Source organism: Scyliorhinus canicula, chromosome 1, assembly GCF_902713615.1.
Source record: "Scyliorhinus canicula chromosome 1, sScyCan1.1, whole genome shotgun sequence".
In the NCBI taxonomy this organism is placed as follows: domain Eukaryota; kingdom Metazoa; phylum Chordata; class Chondrichthyes; order Carcharhiniformes; family Scyliorhinidae; genus Scyliorhinus; species Scyliorhinus canicula.
This window is the reverse complement of record NC_052146.1, coordinates 133500730-133523718: the sequence shown is the minus strand read 5'-3', so window position 1 is coordinate 133523718 and position 22989 is coordinate 133500730. Positions and strand designations below refer to the sequence as shown.

Here is a 22989-nt window from a genome sequence, read left to right as displayed (position 1 = left end):
GGATGAAGGATCAGTAGTGTGATCCACCATGCTGCGCGTTTGGGATCAAGAGGATGGGAGGTAGCCATCTGGGATGGCCACTCACAAAGGAAAATATGGCCACTTGCAAAGAATCAAGGGAAATATGGCCAATGCAGGATCCAGATGAACTCAGAGCTCAAGTGTATATTTGCCACTAAAGAACCAGACACTATTGAAACCCCCAGCCGATTTACATTCTAATGGCCCATTTCCTCAGGACACAGGACTGGTACTCAGGTACCAGATACAGATCCAGACACATCGGCACCACTCCCTTCACCCAGGAAGCCAAAACAGCCAAGGTCAATGACCGCTCAGGAGGCTCAAATCGAAGGCAGTAATCGAAGCCTGCCGAATTATTGGGTCCAAAGTGAAGGACTGCCCAAAAGAGCGTGAAACCCCCAAAGGATAAAGAGAGACATTGCCATGTGTTCGATCTCTTTTGGCCCTGGCACACCGGCATTCTTCGGCCCAGCCTATACCTGAAGCCAACTGCAGCACCACGACCAGAAGCAAGTTCAAGATCAACGACCGCTACTAAACGAATGAGCCCAGCAGAACCAAAGTTACTTCTCCAGACCCAGCCACTCCAGATCTGAACAAAGGCCTTGTTCCTCTGCCAAAGCCGGGTGCCTGAAGTTAAGTACAGGTTGTTGTAGTGTGAGGTATAATTTAGCTTGTAGTGTTTTTATGTTGCATGTGTGAGTTAATCTTGTGTGTAAATAAACTATTATTGAACTTGAACTGACTGGTTTTTGATCGATATCCAGTTGAACCTTGTGGTCGTATCATTTGATATCTGGTGACTCTGAAAGCAATATCCTCATTAATAACGGTCAGACTAATATGTGACTAAAGTAGATACCCCAGAGTTGGCAACATTATTGGCATCTCTGGTGCCAATTCGCAACACTAGCAATTTATTTTTATTTCTACTGAATTTCAATTCCCAGCTGAGGTAGTGGGCTTTGTGCAATAGTCCATGTCCATGTACCCAGCCTTCTGCGTTACTAGACCAGTAACATAATTGTTCTGCTACTAAATCCATTTTATTTGGCAACAATTAGACTTTGTGTTGTTAATGGAACTTTTAGATGTATTTTTCAGTAAATTAATAAATCGTACCTTACAAGCGATGATAGTAAGTCAGCGCATCAGCTGCATCATCAAAATAATGCCATCTAGTTATTGTTTGTTGAAAGAGGAATGACCCACCCCTGCTCCTAACAAATTAACTGCTGGTAGACCAAAAAATGTTTCAGGGGACAGTCAAAATATCTCTACATTCACAACGCAAAGTCCAAAGATCTGCAGGCAAGGTGGATTTGCCCTTTAGTGCCCGAAGATGTGGTTAGGTTACTGGGTTAGGACGGGGGAGTGGGCCTAGATAGAGTGCTCTTTTGGAGGGTTGGTGCAGAGTCGATGGACCAAATGACATCCTTTTGCACTGTAGGATTCCATGGGTTCTCCGAAAATATTGAAGCGTTTCAAAATTTGTCCCCATAATCTAAATCACCGGAGGCACAAAATGAAAACCTGGACTGAAAGCATCCCTCCTCACCTCAGGTTTTCGTGTCACTTTGCCTGACATGAAATGAAATGAAAATCGCTTATTGTCACGAGTAGGCTTCAATGAAGTTACTGTGAAAAGCCCCTAGCCGCCACATTCCGGCGCCTGTCCGGGGAGGCTGGTACGGGAATCGAACCGTGCTGCTGGCCTGCTTTAAAAGCCAGCGATTGAGCCCAGTGAGCTAAACCAGCCCCTCATGAGGGAGTAAGATGCATGTTGATGTGGTTAGATGGAGAGGGGGCAGGAGGAGATTCCTCTGTGGGACTTAAAAATGCCAACATAGCGGGGGTGGGCAATGGCCTACTTCTGTGCTGTAAATACTTTGTGATATGACTCAATTAATGACATAAACTGCCTCCGACCTTCATAATACCAGAGTAACTCCCCCTCCCCTACCGAGTCGAGTTTGAAACGTCAGTTCCTGTGTGTGGTTTTAGACAGTTTTGTAATCCAGCCCTCACTGCCTCGTTGCTGAACCAAGTCCTCCACACGAACCCGGAGTTCTCCCCTGAAACCATCTCTCAGTTAAGGTACGGAATTCATAAATCGAAAGGGGCGGGAGGGGGATTAGAATCTCTGCACACAATAATCCTGCCGTTCCCTCAGCCAGGAGTTACTGGAGTGAAATTTATTTTCCTTATTTGCAGGTGGGGGACGGTCTGCACGCGCGAATTATTGATTAATACCGAATAAACCAGAACAACATTTGTTTTCCAGCCGGCCAATTGTTCAAATAGATTGGGGGTGGTTGGGACGGAATGCTACTTCTTAAATAGGAGTCGAACCAAACGGCGAACGGATTTCTGGAATGTTACCGAATTTCTGAGATATTGTCATCTCAGAATAATAATCAGTTTTCCGTGTTGTTTTTAAAGGGGTCGTTTCTGTTCGCGTGGGCTCCCCAAGTCCTCACTTGTTGGAGAGAGTCCGACATTCGACACTTGCAGTTGTCCAGTCGGCTCTAGTCATTTAGAATACTTCTCAGCATCAGATTCACATTGACAAGCGGGGAAACAACTTAAAGCAAAGTTTTTGCCCGTAATATTACTCGGGAGAAACGGCACCCTTGACGAATGCGATTAAAAATAACCAGTTTTCAATGTTGCGACCCAGGGCAACTTTACTACCATTATTGGACAGAACTAAAACTGACTGTAGATCAGGCTCGTTTCATGCGTTTGGTTCGGGGGGTTTTTTCTGCTGCAAAGTAACTAGTGATCCCGACGTTGGTGTTTGATAAACAACTGCGCCTTACTCCCTGTTGCTATTTCTGTCCTTCGACACATTTGTAACTAACCGAGCAGCTGGGAGCCTCGACGTGGCTCGCGGAGGACCTTTCCAGAAATTAAGTGTAATTAAAATGACATTAAAATCACCCAAACAGGACGAGAATTAAAACTGTCCTCACCAAAGGGTTGCAGATTTAGAAGCTAATCTTGACAGTCATCTAGACTCGAAATGTCAGCGCCCTTTTCTCCACCGATGCTGTCAGATCTGCTGAGATTGTCCAGTGTTTTCTGTTTTTGTTTCTAATCTAATTAATGCTCATTGTCGCCTTAATTGTCGGCAGGCATGTTTAGCAGGAAGTTTAATGTTGTGGGGGGTGGGTAATCTTTAACATTTCCTATATTAATAAAGTTAGGCTTGGGGGAAAAAAACTGCTTTGGGTTCAATAGAGCATGAATGTATATTTTCATCAGCCTCCAACTTTTTAAACTGCCGGAAGCACTAGCTTTGATTGTATATGTCCTTTTTGTTCTTGTCAAAATGAATTCAGCTTCGCTAGATTGCTGACACACTGGAAATGCAGACATGGCATGGCTGAGGTTTCAATTGGTGTTAAGATAAGTCTTTTCAAAGGGACAGTGCCACAAAACCTTGACATGCTTGTTGGTCGTCCAGGGATCTGCACTCATGCGGTTCTCTCCAAGAATTAATTGTATTTGTTTCCTTTTCTGTCGCCACTGGTTTCTCTCGGATTGACAGTAATCCATTCGTTGATCGTTTGCATTTCCCGGAGTTGAACAGATCCCCAGGCCACCTGACAGTCAATTTACACAACCCACTCTTATCCGAGACATACACATGTCATTTCTAAATAGTGTGTTGCTGTTCCAAAACTGAGTGAAAGTATTTAAAAATCTGGTTAATAAAGCACCCGACTATCATTAATTAATATGCAATGGCGAAGAATGGTCGAATTTTATTTGTAGCAAGTTGGAAAGTGATTAAAATGCGTTAAAGCAGCAAGGTGCCGGCTTCCCGGCCGTTTCACGGCTAAAAATGTAGGCGTATTTTTTAAATACTGGTGTTAAATCCCAGCCCAGAATGGCGCTTCATGTAATTCTCGGCAAGGGTCTCTGCCTTGTGCGCTTCCCCAGCACCACCGCAGTTCTATATTCACGCATTTTCGCTTGACGACATGTGACTATTTATAGATTTCGATGGAATGAAACCCGCCCTGTTGGTATTTTTACCGTTCTATTTTAATCAAGAGCTGGGGATCGATAGCAGCAGCACGCTCAACTTTACAGAGATCCGGCCACCCTTAGACTGGATATGTTGCATATCTTATAACAAAAAAAAAAATTGCCTCCCCTCTCACTTTTGCAACCCCGTTCGATAAGTTCCCTTGAAAATCTTTAGATAAATTGGAATACACAAAATGTTTCTGGCGGTTTATTGTGGCAGCATTGCCGCGTTTTTATGCTGGAAGGAAGAAAGGTTACTCTTCTCGAGGTTTCCACTTGCACATACAACATGACTTTATTATAAATGCATGTGGACCTTTTGTTTTAAATAACTGACCGTCTGTAGCGCGCTTGGTAGGGTTGGTTAATTCGTTCAATTTCGATATATACTGCAAGCTTTCGGTGCTCAACCCCGAGAATAAGACGATCCTTGGAGGGGATTGCACATTTCAGGCTCCAGGGTGTTCGGTACCTGCCGTCAATTATCCTGTCACATTTCCCATGGCTTCACCATGATGCTGGAATTGTTTGCAGTCATAAGGTCGTCCTTTGACTTCAGTGTTGTTATGCATCAAATGCACTGTTAAGAGGAGGGAACGAGAAAGGAGGGCCTGCCAACCAGAGGAGAAGCGGCAGGGGTTGATTCGGTGGAGCCTTGGCGAGATTCAACCGCAAATTCCGCCTCGTGCTTCAACGTGGATCTTCTCCGACGACGCGTGTGGCTGTCAGTTTTGGTTGAGTTACCATAGGTCTTTGCAGAGGATTGGTCAAAGGATTTTTTTTTCTTGGAAGTGTCGCAGTTCCAAATAATCACGGGGTGCGCGGGATGTCGTAGAAACCGGCCTTGGTGGTTTATTTTTCCTCCCAAACCGGAAGGAGAAAACGCGGGCGAAGAGTGGATGGGAATTCTAGGCCACACAGGCAGAGGTGACAGACGCGCTAGTATCAGGGGTTTCCTTTGCACAGTAATAATAATCTCTATTAGTGTCACAAGTAGGCTTACAAATTCCCTAGTCACCACATACCAGCGCCTGTTCGGGTACACGGAGGGAGAATTCAGAATGTCCAATTCACCTAACAGCACGTCTTTCGGGACTTGTGGGGAGGAAACCGGAGCACCCGGAGGAAACCCACGCAGACACGGCGAGAAAGTGCAGACTCCGCACCGTGACCCAAGCTGCAAATCTTACCCGATCCCTGGTGCAGTGAAGCAACAGTGCTAACCACCGTGTTACCGTGCCACAGTTACACCACCTTCAGCTTTCTCATCGAGGTCGGGGTGGGTGAGCATTGTGGTTTAGCTGCTGGCTGGAAATCCAGGCCTTTTCCTGTTGTAGCTAAATTCAATCATTTCTCTGCCCAGTGATGTTTTGGCAAACTACTTTCAAATTAAGGGGTTCAAGTGAGCTACCATAAAGAGTTCAAATATTAATGCTCTTGTAAAATGCAATTATCCACAATTTAATCTTGCTGTCTTAAGTTTATGTTTTTAAAAAATGCCTATGAGGAGGATTGTTCCAGTTCAAAAATCTTGACAGACTCTTGAATAATCTTGAATTATTATTTAGTATTCCAACAAAAAGTTAATAATGTAAAACATCAAAAATTAAAAACCCACCCAAATATTAATAGTCTCCATCAATCGGAACGTTGCGAGTCAAAGTGATTGTCTGGTGGCTTTCTTATCTATGATCACAGGTGCTGGAGTGCTTGATCTCAAAATAGAGATCTTTTAATAGAGGAAATAACAGCTGAATCTACCAGGCCCATGACATTAAACCCCCAACAATGATTAAAAGAGATCCCACGCACTTGCAGTGAAGTAATGGAATAAATTACAGTTGGCTTTTTCAACGGTTTTGTTAATTCATTACAAGTTAAATACAGATGAGGAAGACCATTCACTCTGCCTTACATCATCTAAGCAGAAGAGTCCGATGGTCCCTCCATTCTGTACCCAATTACTGCTTAAATAATTCCAGTATTTTGCTTCTACTATTTCATCTAGCCTTCCCATTTCAAATTGTGATTATTGTTTGTTTGACATTTCTCCTATGTTTCAGATGTGATTTAGATTGAAAATTTTCCAGATTTTCCATACCATGTCCTATCTAATATATTCCTGTAACATCATCAGAGCTGCCTCCTCAAAAGCTCTAAAATCCAAGTTTCCCTCTTCTTTCCTCACAACTCAAACCATTGACACTAAGGACTTTTGCCTTCAGTACTTGAATCCAGCTGGCTCAAAGACTACCTTAGAGACAATATTCAGGAAGTGGTTTACCAGACCTCTGTACAATTACAGCATAACTTCCTCTGACTTGCACTCTACTGTTTTGGCATTGTCGTTCAGCATTCACTTTATTCTGCTAACCCTTTTCCGCAGAGGTCAGGCAGTAAATCTATTGCACATGTCTTTCAACATCATCCCTACCTCCATCACATTCATGGAGAATATCAGTCATTCATTTTCTTTCATTGCACAGTTCTTCACACTTTTGTGTAACAAATTTAATCTGCCTTTATTCTGCTCACTTAGCTATTTTATCCAATTCATTTTGTGTTTCCCAAATGCATATTTGGAAATTGCACGTGTGCAGTTGGTAATTTTTCTTCCATGGATTTTGGATGTACAATTTCCTAATATGCACTCGTAGTATACTCAGTTGTGTGAAGGGGACTTCCAAAGTAAAATTTTACCTATGCCTCTGTATATAAAGGTGGGTGACTTGAGTTCTGATATATTCTGTGCTTGACTAAACATTTTGAGGCTTTTGAAATTGGCCAACATAAATGTAGCCTTTATATAGCCCACAATATAATGCCATGGTAAACATCCAGTTAGCAAATGAAAAAGCAAATGCTCCTTTTATCTGTCTGGTGCAACTGAAGTAAATGCTAAATATCACAACCTAATACAAGTTGACTGTTAAGATACTTTAGATAGTGAACTGATAATGAACAAAATGCATGAGAAAATTGTGACTCTTAATCTTCCAGCATTTGCTATGAAAAGGTTGTCGTCCTTTTCTTAAACATGGAAACTTGTGGAACAATAGAATTTAGCTTTAACAATTCAAGTATCCAAATGTATAATTGCAATATTTAATAAAATCCTAACTTTGATTAGCACGGATTTTAATTCAGAAAATAAATACTAGATGTGGTTTACTTCAAATTATTTGAAAATGTTTGTTAGAAGGGGTGGAATTGTGAAATACAGGTAAAATTAAAATTATTGAATTTCTACTTTTAGATCGGATTGTGTCAGTAAAACACACAATGGCACCAAAGAAGAAAAACACCAAGAAAAACAAGACTGAAAAGAATGAATTACCAAAAATAATTGAGGACACAACAGCCATTGACATCGATCAGTTGAACCACCTTAACACTCTCTATGATAGTGGATCAAATGGATTTCGATGCACAGCCACAGAAGTCTCCAATCCTAATCATGGCGCCATTCTCTTGGAGGAAATCAGCAGAATGCGCCAGGAGAGACTCTTTTCCGATCTCACACTATCCACTAAAAATAAATCCTTTGATGTCCATAAAGTGGTGATGTCTGCTTGTAGTGATTATTTCCGTAACATGTTGAAGAAAGATCCATCCATTCAATGCGTAGATGTTAATGATGCGTCACCTTTGGGTTTGGCCACTGCCTTAACCTATGCCTACACAGGGAAACTTAGCTTGTCTCTTTATACCATTGGATGCACCATTGCCACTGCCAGCCAATTCCAGATGTCTACCTTGATTAATATATGCACTGACTTCCTCATTCAAGAAATCAATGTGGAAAACTGCATGTACATCTCGAACATCGCTGGGACATATGGGCTGAACCAGGTTAAAGAGTCAGCAAAGAAGTTCATCAGTGAAAATTTCTTGGAGTTTTCAGAAAATGATCAATTCATGAAGCTGACTTATGATCAAATAAGTGATTTGTTAATGGATGACAGCCTACAACTGCCCTCTGAGCTCACTGCATTCCAAATTGCTATGAAATGGTTGCAATTTGACCCGAAGAGGGTGAAACATGCAGCTGATCTATTGAGTAATATCAGGTTTGGCACCATTTCAGCTCATGATTTAGTCAGTTATGTTCAACCTATCCCATGTATGATGCAAGATCCAGATTGCCACCGACTCCTAGTTAACGCCATGAACTATCACCTCCTGCCTCATCAACAGAACTCTATGCAGTCTAGAAGAACAAAGCTCAGGGGAGGACAGAAGGTCCTGCTGACCGTAGGTGGTCGACCAGCTTTAACTGAGAAGGCTTTGAGCAGAGAAATTCTATACAGAGATCCTGAAAATGGATGGAACAAACTTGCAGAAATGCCAGCCAAAAGCTTCAATCAATGTGTAGTGGTGATGGATGGCTTTTTATACGTGGCTGGCGGCGAGGATCAGAATGATGCCCGAAACCAGGCTAAACATGCCGTCAGCAGTTTAAACAGGTAACCTAGACCAATTGTTCTGTGGGATCTATTAGTGTATAATGATTTCAAACTCATAAAAATTAGCTCTCCGGATTATTCGAGAACTATTTTTGTTTATCAGGGATATGTCCTAGTTTTTACAATAAAAGAACTTGCGTTTATTTAGTGCTCTTTATGTCCTCAGGACATTCCAAAATGTGTCACAGCCAATTTAGTACTTTTGAAGCAGTCACATTTGTGACATGATCAAACTTTGCAGCCAATTTTATGCACAATAAGATGACATCAACAGCAATGAAATAGATGATCGGATTATCCGTTACTCATCACATTATAATCAAGTTTGAGTGTTAAAAACTCTGGCGGTGATAAAATCTTGTTCAAATGTTTTCTTCATATCTCTGATATGAAATGAAAATGAAAATCGCTTATTGTCACGAGTAGGCTTCAATGAAGTTACTGTGAAAAGCCCCTAGTCGCCATATTCCGGCGCCTGTTCGGGGAGGCTGGTACGGGATATCCCGTTTAATCTATAATTCAGACTTGGCCCCTATTTCTGTTCGGGGAGTTCTGGCATTTTGTGATAATGCTTTGCCACCTGGATTTGATTGCAGGCAAAAAAATAGTACTGCTTCTCCTTGAAAGTGCCTCAAGTGAAACCAGTTTAAGATTCCTCAGTCCGAGCAGCTTGAGAGCACTTCCAAATATATCTGTCTCGGTTGTGTAAGCTTTCTTCGTTTCCAGCCAGGCTATTATATAATGTTCCATATAGAGGCCAATGAGGGGCTGGTGACATTCACAGTTGAATTGTCCTGACAAATTAACATCCTCTTGCTTTCTGCAGTTACAATGCCATAATTGAATTATGCACAATGCAGAGCACCCCATGTCCTAGTTAAAAGAGGATGTGCAATGGGTATGGGTGTAACATTGGCACATTAACCTTTATCAAAGTGGTATATTTTTTCCATTCCTACAGCTGCTATACTGTATGAATCTACATTTTTCCAAGTGACCATTCTTTTAGATCAGCCGAGTCCAGGCTTCGACCTGTGAAACCCCACTATGCAGCCCCTGGAGCAAGTTTTCAAAATGCTGGTCAAATAAATAAGTTTGAATGGAAGATTCTGCATGGAATAGCTCCTCCAATCACAGGCCATTTATCTCCCGCTTTATGGGACAGAAGCAATCCGTGATTTGAGGAGCAGCGGCAGTGCGTTCAGGGCCCAGGAAGCATAGCCCAGGGAGCTAACCTGCCAGGGAGTGTGTCCCAGGGAGTGGACGTATTGAGGATCATGGCCCAGGGAATGATGGTGGCGAGGAGCATGGCCGAGGGAGCAATGATGCCAAGGAGCATGGCCCACAGAGCATGGCCGAGGGAGAGAAGGTGTCAGAAAGTGTGGCCCAGGGTGTGGACGTACCCTGGGCCACATACCGAGGACCATGGCCCAGGGAGCAAAGGTACAAAGGAGCATAGCCTAGGGAGCAATAGTGCCAAGGAGTGTGGCCCATGGAGCGAAGGTGCCAAGGAGCATGGCCCAGGGAGTAGAAATGCCTGGGAGCATGGCCCAAGGACCATAGTGCCGGTAGTATGGTGCACGGAGCAGAGGTGCCAAGGAGCATGGTCTAGGAAGCATTGGTGCCAGCGAGCATTGCCAAGAGAGCAAAATACAGCATAGTGTGGCTCAGTCGACCAGAGTGTGCCCAGGTGGGGCAGAGCTTGAGGCTGCCAAAGTGGGGCTCGGGTGGGAAAATGTTTGAAATGTGCCTCCTACCACAGGAAAAAGTTGGACAAGGGACTTCTGGTGATGCCATGTGAAAGCAAGTCGCACATAAGGTATCTCCCGGCAGGGTCTTTGTTTTCAATCCCTTGTACCCATTTTTCAGGGATTTTGGTGTCTGGACCCAGTTAGTCGATTTAGAGAATATTTTCCCAACGGAGGCATGTCAAAAACGTCGACAAAGAACCCCTATGTGAAGAAACCTCATCGAAAGAACCTGAAGGAGGGAAGATGGCTGCCAAGCCCATTACATTAGACACACTGGCTGTGGTGATGGCGCAGGAGCTGGAAAAAATTGGCAAGCAGATGGACAAGCAGTTCTTGCGGCAGGGCAAGGAATAAAGAAATAATTAAAAACCACCGGCGAGGAGGCACTGGGCCCAATTCGCGAGCAGCTAGGAAAGACCTCCAAGGTGGTGAAAGCACAAGGTGAGACCTTGAAGGATGTGGAGGAGGCCTTATCGCAGCATGAGGGATGGTTTACCTTGTTGGAAGTGCAGTTGCTGCCTGTTGACGGAGAGCAACAAGGGCCTGGTTAAAAGTGGAGGACCTTGAGAACAGGTCGAGGCAGTTGTACCTCAGGATGGTGGGGCTGCCGCAGGGGGTGGAGGGCTCGAAGACAACCGCGTACTTCTCAGAGATGGTTTCTCAGCAGGATTGGGCGCAGCTTTGCAAATGTTACGCCCATACCCATTGCACATCCTCTTTTACCTAGGACATGGGGTGCTCTGCATCATGAATAATTCAGTAATGGCATCGTAACTGCAGAAAGCAAGAAGATGGGAGGTGATGAGTTGTTCACCACTCCAGAGTTGGATAGAGCTATTGGGCGTGCCGGCAGAAGCCATGGTTGAATAAGCCACCCCGGGCGGTGATTATCCACTTTCACAGCTACCAGCGGAAGGAGAGGGTCTTGGAATATGCAAGTGACCCAACACCTGAGTTATGAGCATGCAGGAAGAAACCATAGTTCGACCTTTTTGTCCACAGGCCGGGCGGTGCACCAGCTGAGGCGCTTAAAGGAGGTGGTGTATGAATATGGGGAGAAGTCTTAGCCGCCTTTTGGCTCACGAGTTAAGTCGACGGGAAGCGTCTAGGGAGATTATACAGATGAGGGAGGAGGGGGTAGGTTGCTGTCCACCCAGAGAAAGTAAATGGGGTGTTTCCAACCTTCTTAAGAAGGGCTTTAGAGGTCGGAGCTGCCAGAGGACGAGTATGGGATGGCAGAGTTATTAAAAAGTTTGGAGGGGCAGCATAGTGGTGCAGTGGATAGCACTGCTGCCTCACGGCGCCGAGGTCGCAGGTTCGATCCCGGCTCTGGGTCACTGTCCGTGTGGAGTTTGCACATTCTCCCCGTGTTAGCGTGGGTTTCACCCCCACAATTTGATTTGATTTATTATTGTCACATGTATTAGTATACAGTGAAAAGTATTGTTTCTTGCATGCTGTACAAACAATGCATACCATACATCAGGAAGGAAGGAGAGACTGCAGAGTTATAGCAAGGTGTAGAGAAAAGATCAACTTAATACGAGGTAGGTCCATTCAAAAGTCTGATGTCAGTAGGGAAGAAGCTGTTCTTGAGACTGTTGGTACGTGACCTCAAACTTTGGTATCTTTTTCCTGACGAAGAAGGTGGAAGAGAGTATGTTGAGGGTGCGTGAGGTCCTTAATTATGCTGGCTGCCTTTCTGAGGCAGTGGGAATTGTAGAGTCAATGGATAGGAGGCTGGTTTGCGTGATGGACTGGACTACATTCACGGCCTTTTGTAGTTTCCTGCGGTCTTGGGCAGAGCAGGCTCCATACCAAGCTGTGATACAACCAGAAAGAATGCTTTCTATGGTGCATCTGTAGAAGTTGGTGAGGGTCGTAGCTGACATGCCAAATTTCCTTAGTCTTCTGAGAAAGTAGAGTCGTTGGTGGGCTTTCTTAACTATAGTGTCGGCATGGGGGACCAAGACAGGCTGTTGGTGATCTGTCCACCTAAAAACTTGAAGCTCTTGACCCTTTCTACTTTGTTCCCATTGATGTAGACAGGGGCATGTTCTCCACTACGCTTCCTGAAGTCCATGATAATCTCCTTCGTTTTGTTGACATTGAGGGAGAGATTATTGTTGTCGCACCAGTTCACCAGAATCTCTATCTCATTCCTATACTCTGTCTCGTCATTGTTTGAAATCCGACTCACTACGGTGGTGTCATCAGCAAATTTGAAAATCGAGTTGGAGTGGAATTTGGCCACACAGTCATAGGTGTATAAGGAGTATAGTAGGGGGCTGAGGACACAGCCTTGTGGGGCACCGGTGTTGAGGATGATCGTGGAGGAGGCCTATCTTTACTGATTGTGGCCTGTGGATTAGAAAGTTCAGGATCCAGTCGCAGAGGGAGGAGCCGAGGCCAAGGCCACCGAGTTTGGAGATGAGTTTCGTAGGAATGATGGTGTTGAAGGCTGAGCTGTAGTCGATAAATAGGAGTCTGTTTCAGCATTAAGGTCTCAGCATGTTTGTTGGAGCCCTGTCTCCCGGAGGTAGTGGGGAAGGATCAGACATGCTTTGTGAAGGGAGAAAACTATTATCCAAAGTGAGATGGCTACTCAATGCAGTTCACACCTCAGGAGTGGGGCCTGAACCGGAGAGAATCATGTCACTGGATGCAGAAAAAGCATTCGATATGGTTGAGTGGAGCTATCTTTTCGCAGTTCTGGAGAGCTTTGGGCTGGGTCTTGGGTTTGTGACATGGGTACGGCTGTTGTACGAAGCTCCATCTGCCAGTGTGTGTACTGGCACCCCAAGTTCAGGCTTGTTTCAGCTGCACAGGCGGACGAGGCAAGTCTGCCTGTGATACATCTCCTTTTTTGTGTTGGCGATTGAGCCACTGGCTATTACTCTGGAGCCTTGTACAAGTGGAGAGGAATTATGATGGGCAGGATAGAACACAGGGTATCCCTGTATGCAAACGACCTTTTGCTATACGTAATGGATCTGGGGCCGGTTTTAGGGAACATCATGGGTATATTGAAGGGGATCGCCTCCTTCTCAGGGTATAAGTTAAATTTTGGGAAGAGCGAGTATTTTGTGGTTAGCCCTTCAGAGGAGGAGCTGGGTTTGGGGGTGCTGCAGTTCTGGTATCTGGGCGTCCAGGTGGTGCAGGATTGGGCGCAGCTTCGCAAATTGAATTACACCAGCCCTGGCGAGCAGGGTCAAGGTGGATCTACAGAAGTGGGACAGCCTTCTGTTGTCGCTGGCAGGCCGGGTTCAATCCATTAAGAATGACACCTTGCCCGAATCTAGTTTTTATTTCAATGCCTTCCAGTTTTTCTACCCAAGTCATTCTTCTGGGGGACGGAGCGGTTCATAGCGGAATTTATATGGGCGGGAAGAACTCTTCGGATTTGTAGGGGATCCTAGAGGGGTAGATGATGGTGGGGGTGGGAAGTTCAAATTTGATGTTGTATTACTGGGCGGCTAACGTGCAGAAGGTGTTGGTGACCAGGAAGCTACCTGGGTGCGGATGGAGTCAGGGTCGTGCAAAGAGTCTAGCTTGGAGGCGCTGGTGACAGCATCTCTGCCGTTGCTGCAGCGAAATATTTTCCGAATCCGGTTGTCGTCTACACTCCGCCAGCATTTTAATCTGGGGGCAGTGTCAAGATGTGCCCCTATCTGTAGGAATCAAGTGTTTGAGCTGGTGAAATTGGATGCCATATTTGGTGGGTGGAAGGTAAGCGGCTGGAGAGAGTGAATGATTTGTTTTTGATGGGGCGGTTTTCCAGCTTGGAGGAATTGAAGGAGAAAGCAGGAATTGTGGGTTTGGATATATTCAGGTATTGGATTTTTTTTGGCGGACATTCCCGGTAGCACTGCTGTCCACCTTGCAGTAGATTCTTTCCTGTGCGGGGTCCAAAGAGGGCAGCATGTCCAGGGTATATGGACGGATCTTGGAAGAGGAGCAGTTCTCGGTAGAAGAGGTGAAGGGCAGGTGGAAGGGGGAACTGGGATCCATGATAGAGGAAGAGGTATGGAGTGAGTGCTTCCGCAGAGTGAATGCTACGTTATCCTGTGCATGGTTAGGCTTGATCCAGCTCAAGGTCGTGTTTAGGGCGCAACTTGCCAAGACCAGGAAGAGTCGATTTGTTTGTGGGGGTTGAAAATAGGTGCGAGCGGTGTTTGAGAGGACCTATGATTCACACGGACATGTTCTGGTCCTATTCCAAATTGTTGGGTTTTGGGTGTCTTCTTCACCACCTAGCGGCAATCCTAAATATTGATTCAGAGCCTTGTCTGCTGGTAGCTATATTTGGGTGTCAGACCAGCCAGAGCTGAGGATGGGTGCAAGGACAGATTCCCTGGCATTCGCCTCATTGATTGCTCGGAGGCGGATTCTGCTGAGCTGGGGTGGCTAAGTGATTGGATGGAGTTTTTGCACCTCAAGGTGGTCATGTTATCTGTGAGGGGTCGGTTTAAGAGTTCTACCGTAGATGACGGCCTTTCACATTGAACTTTAAGGAATTGGTAACTGTTAGTGGGGTGTGTGTGTTTGAGTTGTATTTCTGTTACTGGGAATACTGCTACATTGTTTTTGTAATTTTGATATGCGTTGGTTTTGTTTTTTTTGTAAATTTTTGATATAAAACTTTAAAAGTTCAATTAAAGTATTTAAAAGTAACAACAAAAAGTTGGACAAGCCTGACCTAGTCAGTGAGGTGTTTGCAGAAATTTGACCACAGAGGGTGTCCTATTGTTACTTGGCATCTAAATACAGTCAGAAGCAGGAAATCTAGCTAATTGTCCTTACTGGGGGCACCAGGGGAACTGAGCAACCGTAGAACCTCAATGGGCACAAGTAGGAAATAGTTCCCTTTCGGGCTCCATCAAGGCATATTACTAGTGAGCAGAAATATAATTAGATCTTTTGTTACACTGAACATTATTAAATATTGAAACATTCAGCAATTGAGGACCAATCTTTCTGAAATCAGATCACTAAGTTTTAAATCACAGACTCATAGGTTGAATTATTCTCACAGCACTCTGCTGTTCTTACATTACAAACAACTCCTGAGGCGTAGCAGGAGTGACAACAGAATTCATCTGTACACGTATGCATAATTTTGGCTAAGAGAAATCTTTTTTTTTGGATCATTGAATAACCATTCTTTGGCTGTATAAATATTGTTGAATGGGAGATAGAATTAGGGTGAGGATTTTAATGCTACATAAGAACAGTCAATTACTTAAACTGTTATAGGGCTGTAAAAATTCAGACTTAAATAAGGATTATGTAATGGGGCAGAATGACAGTGGAGGATCAATATATAAACAGAGCTGCCTGTTTATTAAAGATGTGCTCATTGTATCAAAGTCATTTTAAAGTCAGTGGGCAGCATGGTAGCACGGTGGTTAGCTCAGTTGCTTCACAGCTCCAGAGTCCCAGGTTCGATTCCCGCCTTGGGTCACTGTCTGTGCGGAGTCTGCACGTTCCCCCCGTGTCTGCGTGGGTTTCCTCCGGGTGCTCCGGTTTCCTCCCACAGCCCAAAGATGTCCAGGTTAGGTGGATTGGCTATACTAATTTGCTCTTAGTGTCCAAAAAAGTTAGGTAGGGTTACGGGGATAAGGCGGAGGTGTGGGGATCGGGTGGAGGTATGGGCATAGGCAGGGTGCTCTTTCCAAGGGCCGGTGCCGACTCAATGGGCCGAATGGCCTCCTTCTGCACTGTAAATTCTATGATTTTATGAAATTTCAAAATAATATGACAGTCATTGGGAGACTAGTTTCTCGACTGATCAAGATTATCAAGACATTTCAAGTTTAGCCGTTGTTAATATCTTACCTAGATTTCTTCACGTAAAAGCTATGCTCCTCTTCAATAATGAGTTTCTTTCAAATATAGCACATCACTACAGGTGTGATACCCTCTCATTAAAGTTATCTTACGAAGTACAGCAGTCACCTGTTTTTTTTTTTGTCTGTTACACACAACTGGGATTGTATTTGTGTTAGATTAAAAACCTGATGGAACAATGAAAAAAGACAGAATTGGGATTAATCTGTGCCTTTCGTTTCCTCAGAACATGCCAAAGCACTTCACTGTTGACCTGAGGAAACATAAGCCTTCAAAGTCCTAAATATCCCAATGGTTTCCTGCTGCCCTTGTGCAATCTACTGGGACATAATCTTGTTCCTTTTCCAGAATTTGATTCAATCTGAGTCTCTCTTTTTAAAAAAAATAAAAATATTTAAGAGATATTTAAAATATTTTTACAGACAGGTTCATTTTACAGTATTTAAACTTTAGCTTAATAATTTATCCATCACCAAGAAGCGGTCGACTCCAGGGAAGCAGGAACTTTCAGTTTTGATATTTGCAATGGTCTGTTTGGAAAAATTTGAAATTAAGGAGATGGGAAGAGTCATTTGTGAATTAATATAAATCTTGATTCTCAATTAAATTGTTTTATTCATAGAACGTTTTAGCTCCAGTTCTTAACCAGCTTGGCACAGTTGGTAGCACCCCTCTATGTCAAAAAATGTGGTTGTTTGAACTTCAGTCCTGATTTGAGCACAGAATCTCGGCTTCGACTCCACTGCAGAGGGAATGCTGCATCTTTCAAATTAGATGTCAACCTGAGGCCACAGCTGCCCTTTCAGATAGATGTAAAAGATCCCATGGCTTTAATACAAAGTGAATGGAAGTTCTCCCTGGTCTCCTGGCCAACATTTATACCTCAACAAAAAACAAACAGATAATGTGGTTATCATTGCCGTTCCTTAGGCCTTCCTGTGCAGATTGGTTGCTGCATTTTTTCTAAGAGTATCTTCACATCTAAAGTACTTAATTGGCTGTGTTGAGCTTCAGGACATCTTGCGATCATAAAGGCACTATATAGCGGTAAGTTCTTTCTTCAGGACTTCTCCAGAGATATGACAAAGTACAGCATAATGTAAACTTTTTATTAGTCACTGCAAGCTCTTACTGCTCACTTCAAGTTCTTGGTTGACTCCCACAATGATTTCAAAAGTAATATTTTTCCAATTAGAAACCTGAGTGAAGAGGCAAGTCCCATAGTGTGAGACACCATTAAAGTTGGAGCGTGCAATAAAGTAAAAAGGAAAACTGGAATTTATATAGTGCCTTTCGTGACCATAGCATCTCCCAAAGTGTTTTACAACCAATGAACTACTTTTGTGACGTGTCGTCACTGGTGTCATGTCGGAAAGGAAACATCAGATAAATTTTGAAGTGGTCATTAGGTGTGCAACAGAAAATCTCCTTGATTTTCTGCTGGGGTCATGCCTGGGACTAATTGATAAGAGATCAATTGCTATGATTAGTCAACAACTCCATTGTCACTGTATAATACAACTACTAGAATAGATGAACCCTTGTCTTTTTCGTGTCATAATTCTTATATAAAATGCAAATCTTATGAAATTATGAGGTTGTCTCCTTGTCTCTTTATAAAGTAAAAAATGGTGTTTTTCAGATATGACCCTCGTTTCAACACTTGGTTTCATTTGGCCAGTATGCTCCAGAGGAGAACCCACTTCAGCATGTCCACTTACAACGGTCTTCTTTTCGCTATCGGAGGTCGCAATTCAGAAGGTCCTCTTGCATCCATGGAATGTTACATCCCCTCCACTAATCAGTGGCAGATGAAGGCTCGGATGGAGGTTGCCCGCTGCTGCCATGCTTCTGCACTCAGCGATGGCAAGATCACGGTAACTGGTGGCTATATCAACAATGGCTACTCTCGCACAGTTTGTGCCTATGATCCTACAATAGACACTTGGAAAGATCATGCCAGTTTGAGTACCCCCAGAGGCTGGCACTGTGCAATCACTTTTGGTGATTATAGCTATGTGATGGGAGGCAGTCAGCTTGGGCCACAAGGTGAGAGAGTTGATGTGGTAACAGTTGAATGTTACAGTGCTTACAGTGGCCAATGGAGCTATGTTGCTCCTCTAGCGATTGGCGTAAGCACAGCGGGTGCAACAATCCTGAATGACCGAGTCTATCTGGTCGGAGGTTGGAATGAAAGTGCAAAGAAGTACAAGAGATGCATCCAGGCCTACAATCCAGATTTGAATGAATGGACTGAGGAGGATGAGCTGCCAGAGGCCACAGTGGGCGTCTCGTGCTGCGCCATTATGTTACCGAACAACAAACTTCGGGAGTCCAGAGCTAGCTCTGTGGCATCTGCAGCAATCAGTATCTGATGAGCAACATATTTTAAATTAAAATAAATTCTTTATACAGCCAGATTCGAAATTCAAACCCTTGTAATACTACCCAATTCCTTCCTCACTCTTTGTGTGGAGGCCTTAACGCAACATTTCACCTCTCAATATCCAGCAAAACTGACAAAATGGTTTCACAGTAAAGTAAGCAGGAGTTGGATATCTCCTTCTCATAGCATTTTTGAGGTGGAGATCTTTACAAAAAGTGTTTGACAATCTTTTTTTTTAAATGTCACCCAATTTCCTAAAAAGATGCATTGAACTGCAGCCTCTTTGGCTGGGTTTTTCCATTCCCTTTTGTGATGGGCAGGTTTGGCGGTGAAAGCGGTAAATAAGGCGTAAATATTGCAAGGCCAGAGTTGCGTTTCACATGAGAATCATACCCCTATGTCAAAAGAATGCGTCCATGGTGATGTGATATCAGAATGGCATGCTGTGCGGCTGATCTCGAGGCGTGCACCAGGCGCTAGGAGGTGAACACAGCACTCAGTGGGGAGAGGATTATGTGAGCTTGATGTCGGGTGGTACCAGGGAGCGTCACTTGGTTGAAGAATGTTTCCTGTGAGCTCACTGTGTGTTGGGACGCCTTTAAAAATAACACCTGGATCATCGAAGCGCTGAGTTGATGGCAGGGTGGGCGAATCGGAGACCATCCATCAGCAACGTGTTACAGAGCCCTTGCTTGCCTTTTTGCAATAAGTGTCGAACTCTTATAGGGTATAAAGTCTCCATTGTCATCTGCCACCTCAACAACGCTTTTCCCGCCCAACATTGGACTTTTGCTGAAATCGGAGAAAAACTCGTCCCTCGTCTTACTCACTCACAGCAATAAAAATTTTGTCAAATATTTTCCATGAAGATGACGCTTCTTGAAGACCAGTGAAAATTGCAAAGACACATCAATATCTTTGTTCCACTAAATGGAATTGTTCACTGTTCTCCAAGATTCATCCACCTGATGGTCACTTTCCATCTATTTGATCTTTTCTAACTGATAAGCTCTGAAGAATGAAATCAGTTATATTTCTAAAATTCAGATTCAGTAGCGTTGCATTAATGTTGACTAGCCTGAGAGAAGAGGAGGCATCAAAATGGAGAATGCCTTCTTTAAAAACATCAATTTTATTACATTAACGATTCTGGAAATAAGAAATGGAATATCCTTTGTTGACTCTCCTCCCCTATAGTATCACCTCTTGAGAGAGAGAGAGCGAATGTTGGACACAAAAGGTAAGAGAACTCTTTCTGCTGATTAACACTGTCCATGTCTCATCTAAAAGCAGATGAAGTGCTTTGCTAAACACGGGACAGTGTTTTAGACAACCTCACCAAAAGGAGTCACAATAAACAAAAGGGATTTTCCAGTTCCACTTCTGTGAGCATTTTAATTATTAATCAACCAGAGTACAAAGCGGAAGTTCAATAAATTTAACAAATCAGTTGTCGGAATGAATTTCGAGTCTTACCAAAAGGCAAGTATTTAAAACAAAAGGCATCAGCATTTTGGTATTAGCTGTATGAAGGTGAAAGTACAATTTTCACAGATTATTGCATTGCAATTACCAAAGCAAGAAAAGGGTTCAGATTATGAGGAGCACTTGTACTAAAATATGTGCAATGAATTGAAGAAAGTTATAAATGAAAAATGAGGTATCAGCAATGAGGGGATTTTGTAATTCTGGAATTGGCTTGAAAGCGCTGACAACTATGTATTGAAATATGATTTACATGTGTCACGTGTTTTCAGTTTTAGGAATTTTCTTTCCAAATTTTGTGACGATATCTGCATATATCTTCTATCTATTTTTAATTTTAGAAACAACCTGATGTTTCAAGTTGTTGCTGAAAAAGGTTATCTTGATTAAAAACTAAAACAACTTCATCCATGTCACCAAGTAAAAGGATGGGGAGGGATGCGGGGAAGAGACTGAAATTATAACACCCACCTTCTTTTCTCCACAAACCCTAGCTGCTGAATGCTTTCAGCATTTTATTAAAATTTTCCCAAACCTGCAGTATTTTACTGTTTTTTATACATATGCGAGGAAGGCAGGAGGACCCAAATGATCAATTTTTAAACAGTTTTCGAAAGTCAACAAATTTCACATTAACTAGCTGCTATATTTTGAAACTTTAAAATATGGTTCATCACAAAACTATAAGAATTGGGGAAAAGCTCTGTAGGTTCAATCCTTTGGCAGAATTAAAATGAAATATAGCAATAGGACAATATAGCAAGGTATAAGGGTAATTCAGATAAAGCATGAGAATGGAAACGGGTGGAGGAAGAAGCAAATGTACACTTTTAGCAGTCTTGCAGCTGTAATACACCAGCCCGAGACTGAGACAAATCTGCAAGAAAAATACTTCAAGGTAGTTCCGTGGTACAAGTGAGATACGTGAATACCGAGTGAGTTCAAGGTAGTTCCGTGGTACAAGTGAGATATGTGACTACTGAGTGTGTTCAAAGCAATTGCTTAAATATATGGCAAGAAACAGCATCCTCAGGCTGCGAGTTTAAATTAAAGTTACATAAATAGTTCACAGTTAAACTATTAGACTATTAGGCGGAGTGCTATGCAATATAGGGAAGGGACGCAAATTGGAAAGAGACACTAATTCCCATTGATGTCACTCCAATTGTTGACTTCAATTAGGAGTTGCCTTAATACAAATACTGGCCAGGGCTTGAGCAGAGACTGATTCTCTACATTTTCCTAATGGAAATACAGCATGGAGAGAAAATCTAAATTGAAAAGTCTTTTATTGTAGCCCACTATAAATAAGACCTGAAGAAAGTGTGGTTAATGGCACAGCACAAGTATCATTTAACTCAAGAATTTGAATAGAACTCTATATTAATGAGATATAAATTTCGGAACCTGGATCTCAGGAGCAGATGGTCAAAATTGTGCTTGTGGCAGAAAAACTATTCTACAGGTCTGAAGGAAAGGTGAGAGGCTTTACTGAGGTGACAGTGAAAGCAATGGAATCTTGAGTAATTTTAAGATGTTGCAGTTAAAATGTTAAGTCAGTGTAAGAGAATATGAAAAGTCACGGACAAGGTTAAAGATGACTCCCAGAGTTTTATGTTAAAACAAAAACTGTTGGCACTTTTTAAAAAAAAGTTACAAGTATTTGAAAATAATCTTGCATCATCTACTGTGGACACAATGCAAATGCCAGTGATGAATGAATATCAGTATGTATCATTGAAACTGTGTTTGGTTAATCACACAATCGTTTCTCCAACTTAGCTCAATTTGATTTTAGATAAAGAACATAGTTTCCAAATTTATAACCTGGAAAGTGCCCAGAAAACATAAATTTCTCTGGAATTAAACTGGAGAAAGGCTATACGTGGGGGGTGAGGACATGATAGAAGGTGATGGCGAAGAATGTCAGAAAGTACTCCTTTTTTTAAATCACCAGCCTATGACATTCAGTTGAAAAACTCAGCTCAGCACTGAGAACCATTCTTTGCTCTAACCTTTAGGCAGCAGTCAAGAGCAGGATAAAATATGCAGACGATCATTCAAATTAAAAAAAACAAAAGCACTTATCCCAACTTTGATCAGAAGCGAACTGAATGGTATAGAGTCAACAAAAAAAATACTGCTGTGAACTAGCAATTTTGAATACGGAATAAATGACTATTCTCAGCCACAGGGCTTCAAACTGCTGTTAAACGTACTAGTTCTAATGCAATATTAGATTTGCAATTTACCATTCCTACCAAAAGCGCACAGGAGACAAGAGGCATTTAATGTTATTGTACCCAGACGTGAGATAACTAATATGGGACAATAAACACAATAATGTGGCTTTTTAAAAATAAATTTAGAATACCCAATTATTTTATCCCCAATTAAGGGGCAATTTAGCGTGACCAATCCACCTACCCTGCACATCTTTGGGTTATCGGGGGGGAGACCCACGCAGACAAAGGGAGAATGTGCAAACTCCACACGGACAGTGATCCGGGGCTGGGATTGAACCCGTGTCCTCGGCGTGGTGAGGCAGTAGTGCCACCGTGCTACCCACAAAATAACATGGCGAAACCCTGATCAAAGTAGAACTGATTTCTCAATTTTAGAATTCAAATAACATTAGAATCAAGGTTTCTATACAACAGAACAGGATAAAAATGGTGAGAAAGAAATTCCTAGGATTCCCCCTGCAGGAATTCTCCAACAAGGTTAAATGGAATTTGTATTTATTTGAACACTCCTGGCAGAGAGAGACACACACACACAGATGAGTTATTACCCACTCCTTGTAAGTAGACAGGCTGGCAGCTAAAGCTAAAAAATATTTTGAAGGATACAGGAAGTAACAAAAAGGGCTGTTTGATTTAAAAGAAAATTGCATTTGTCTTATGAAATGTGCCAGGTTCCATGTATAATCACTGTCATAAGATTTGAATTACTATTTATGTGTGAATAAAAATATATAAATAGTAAA

The 22989-nt window shown here is 42.8% G+C and overlaps 1 protein-coding gene across 1 annotated transcript; it reads left to right on the top strand.

Annotated features, from left to right (window-relative positions):
• Positions 1-1990: 1990 nt before the first annotated feature.
• klhl31 (kelch-like family member 31) lies at positions 1991-21642 on the top strand. Its single transcript, XM_038800363.1, has 3 exons — positions 1991-2121; positions 7319-8528; positions 17772-21642. Exons 2-3 carry the CDS (start codon positions 7345-7347, stop codon positions 18502-18504), a joined length of 1917 nt encoding a protein of 638 aa, XP_038656291.1. The 5' UTR covers positions 1991-2121; positions 7319-7344; the 3' UTR covers positions 18505-21642.
• The last annotated feature ends 1347 nt before the right edge of the window (positions 21643-22989 follow it).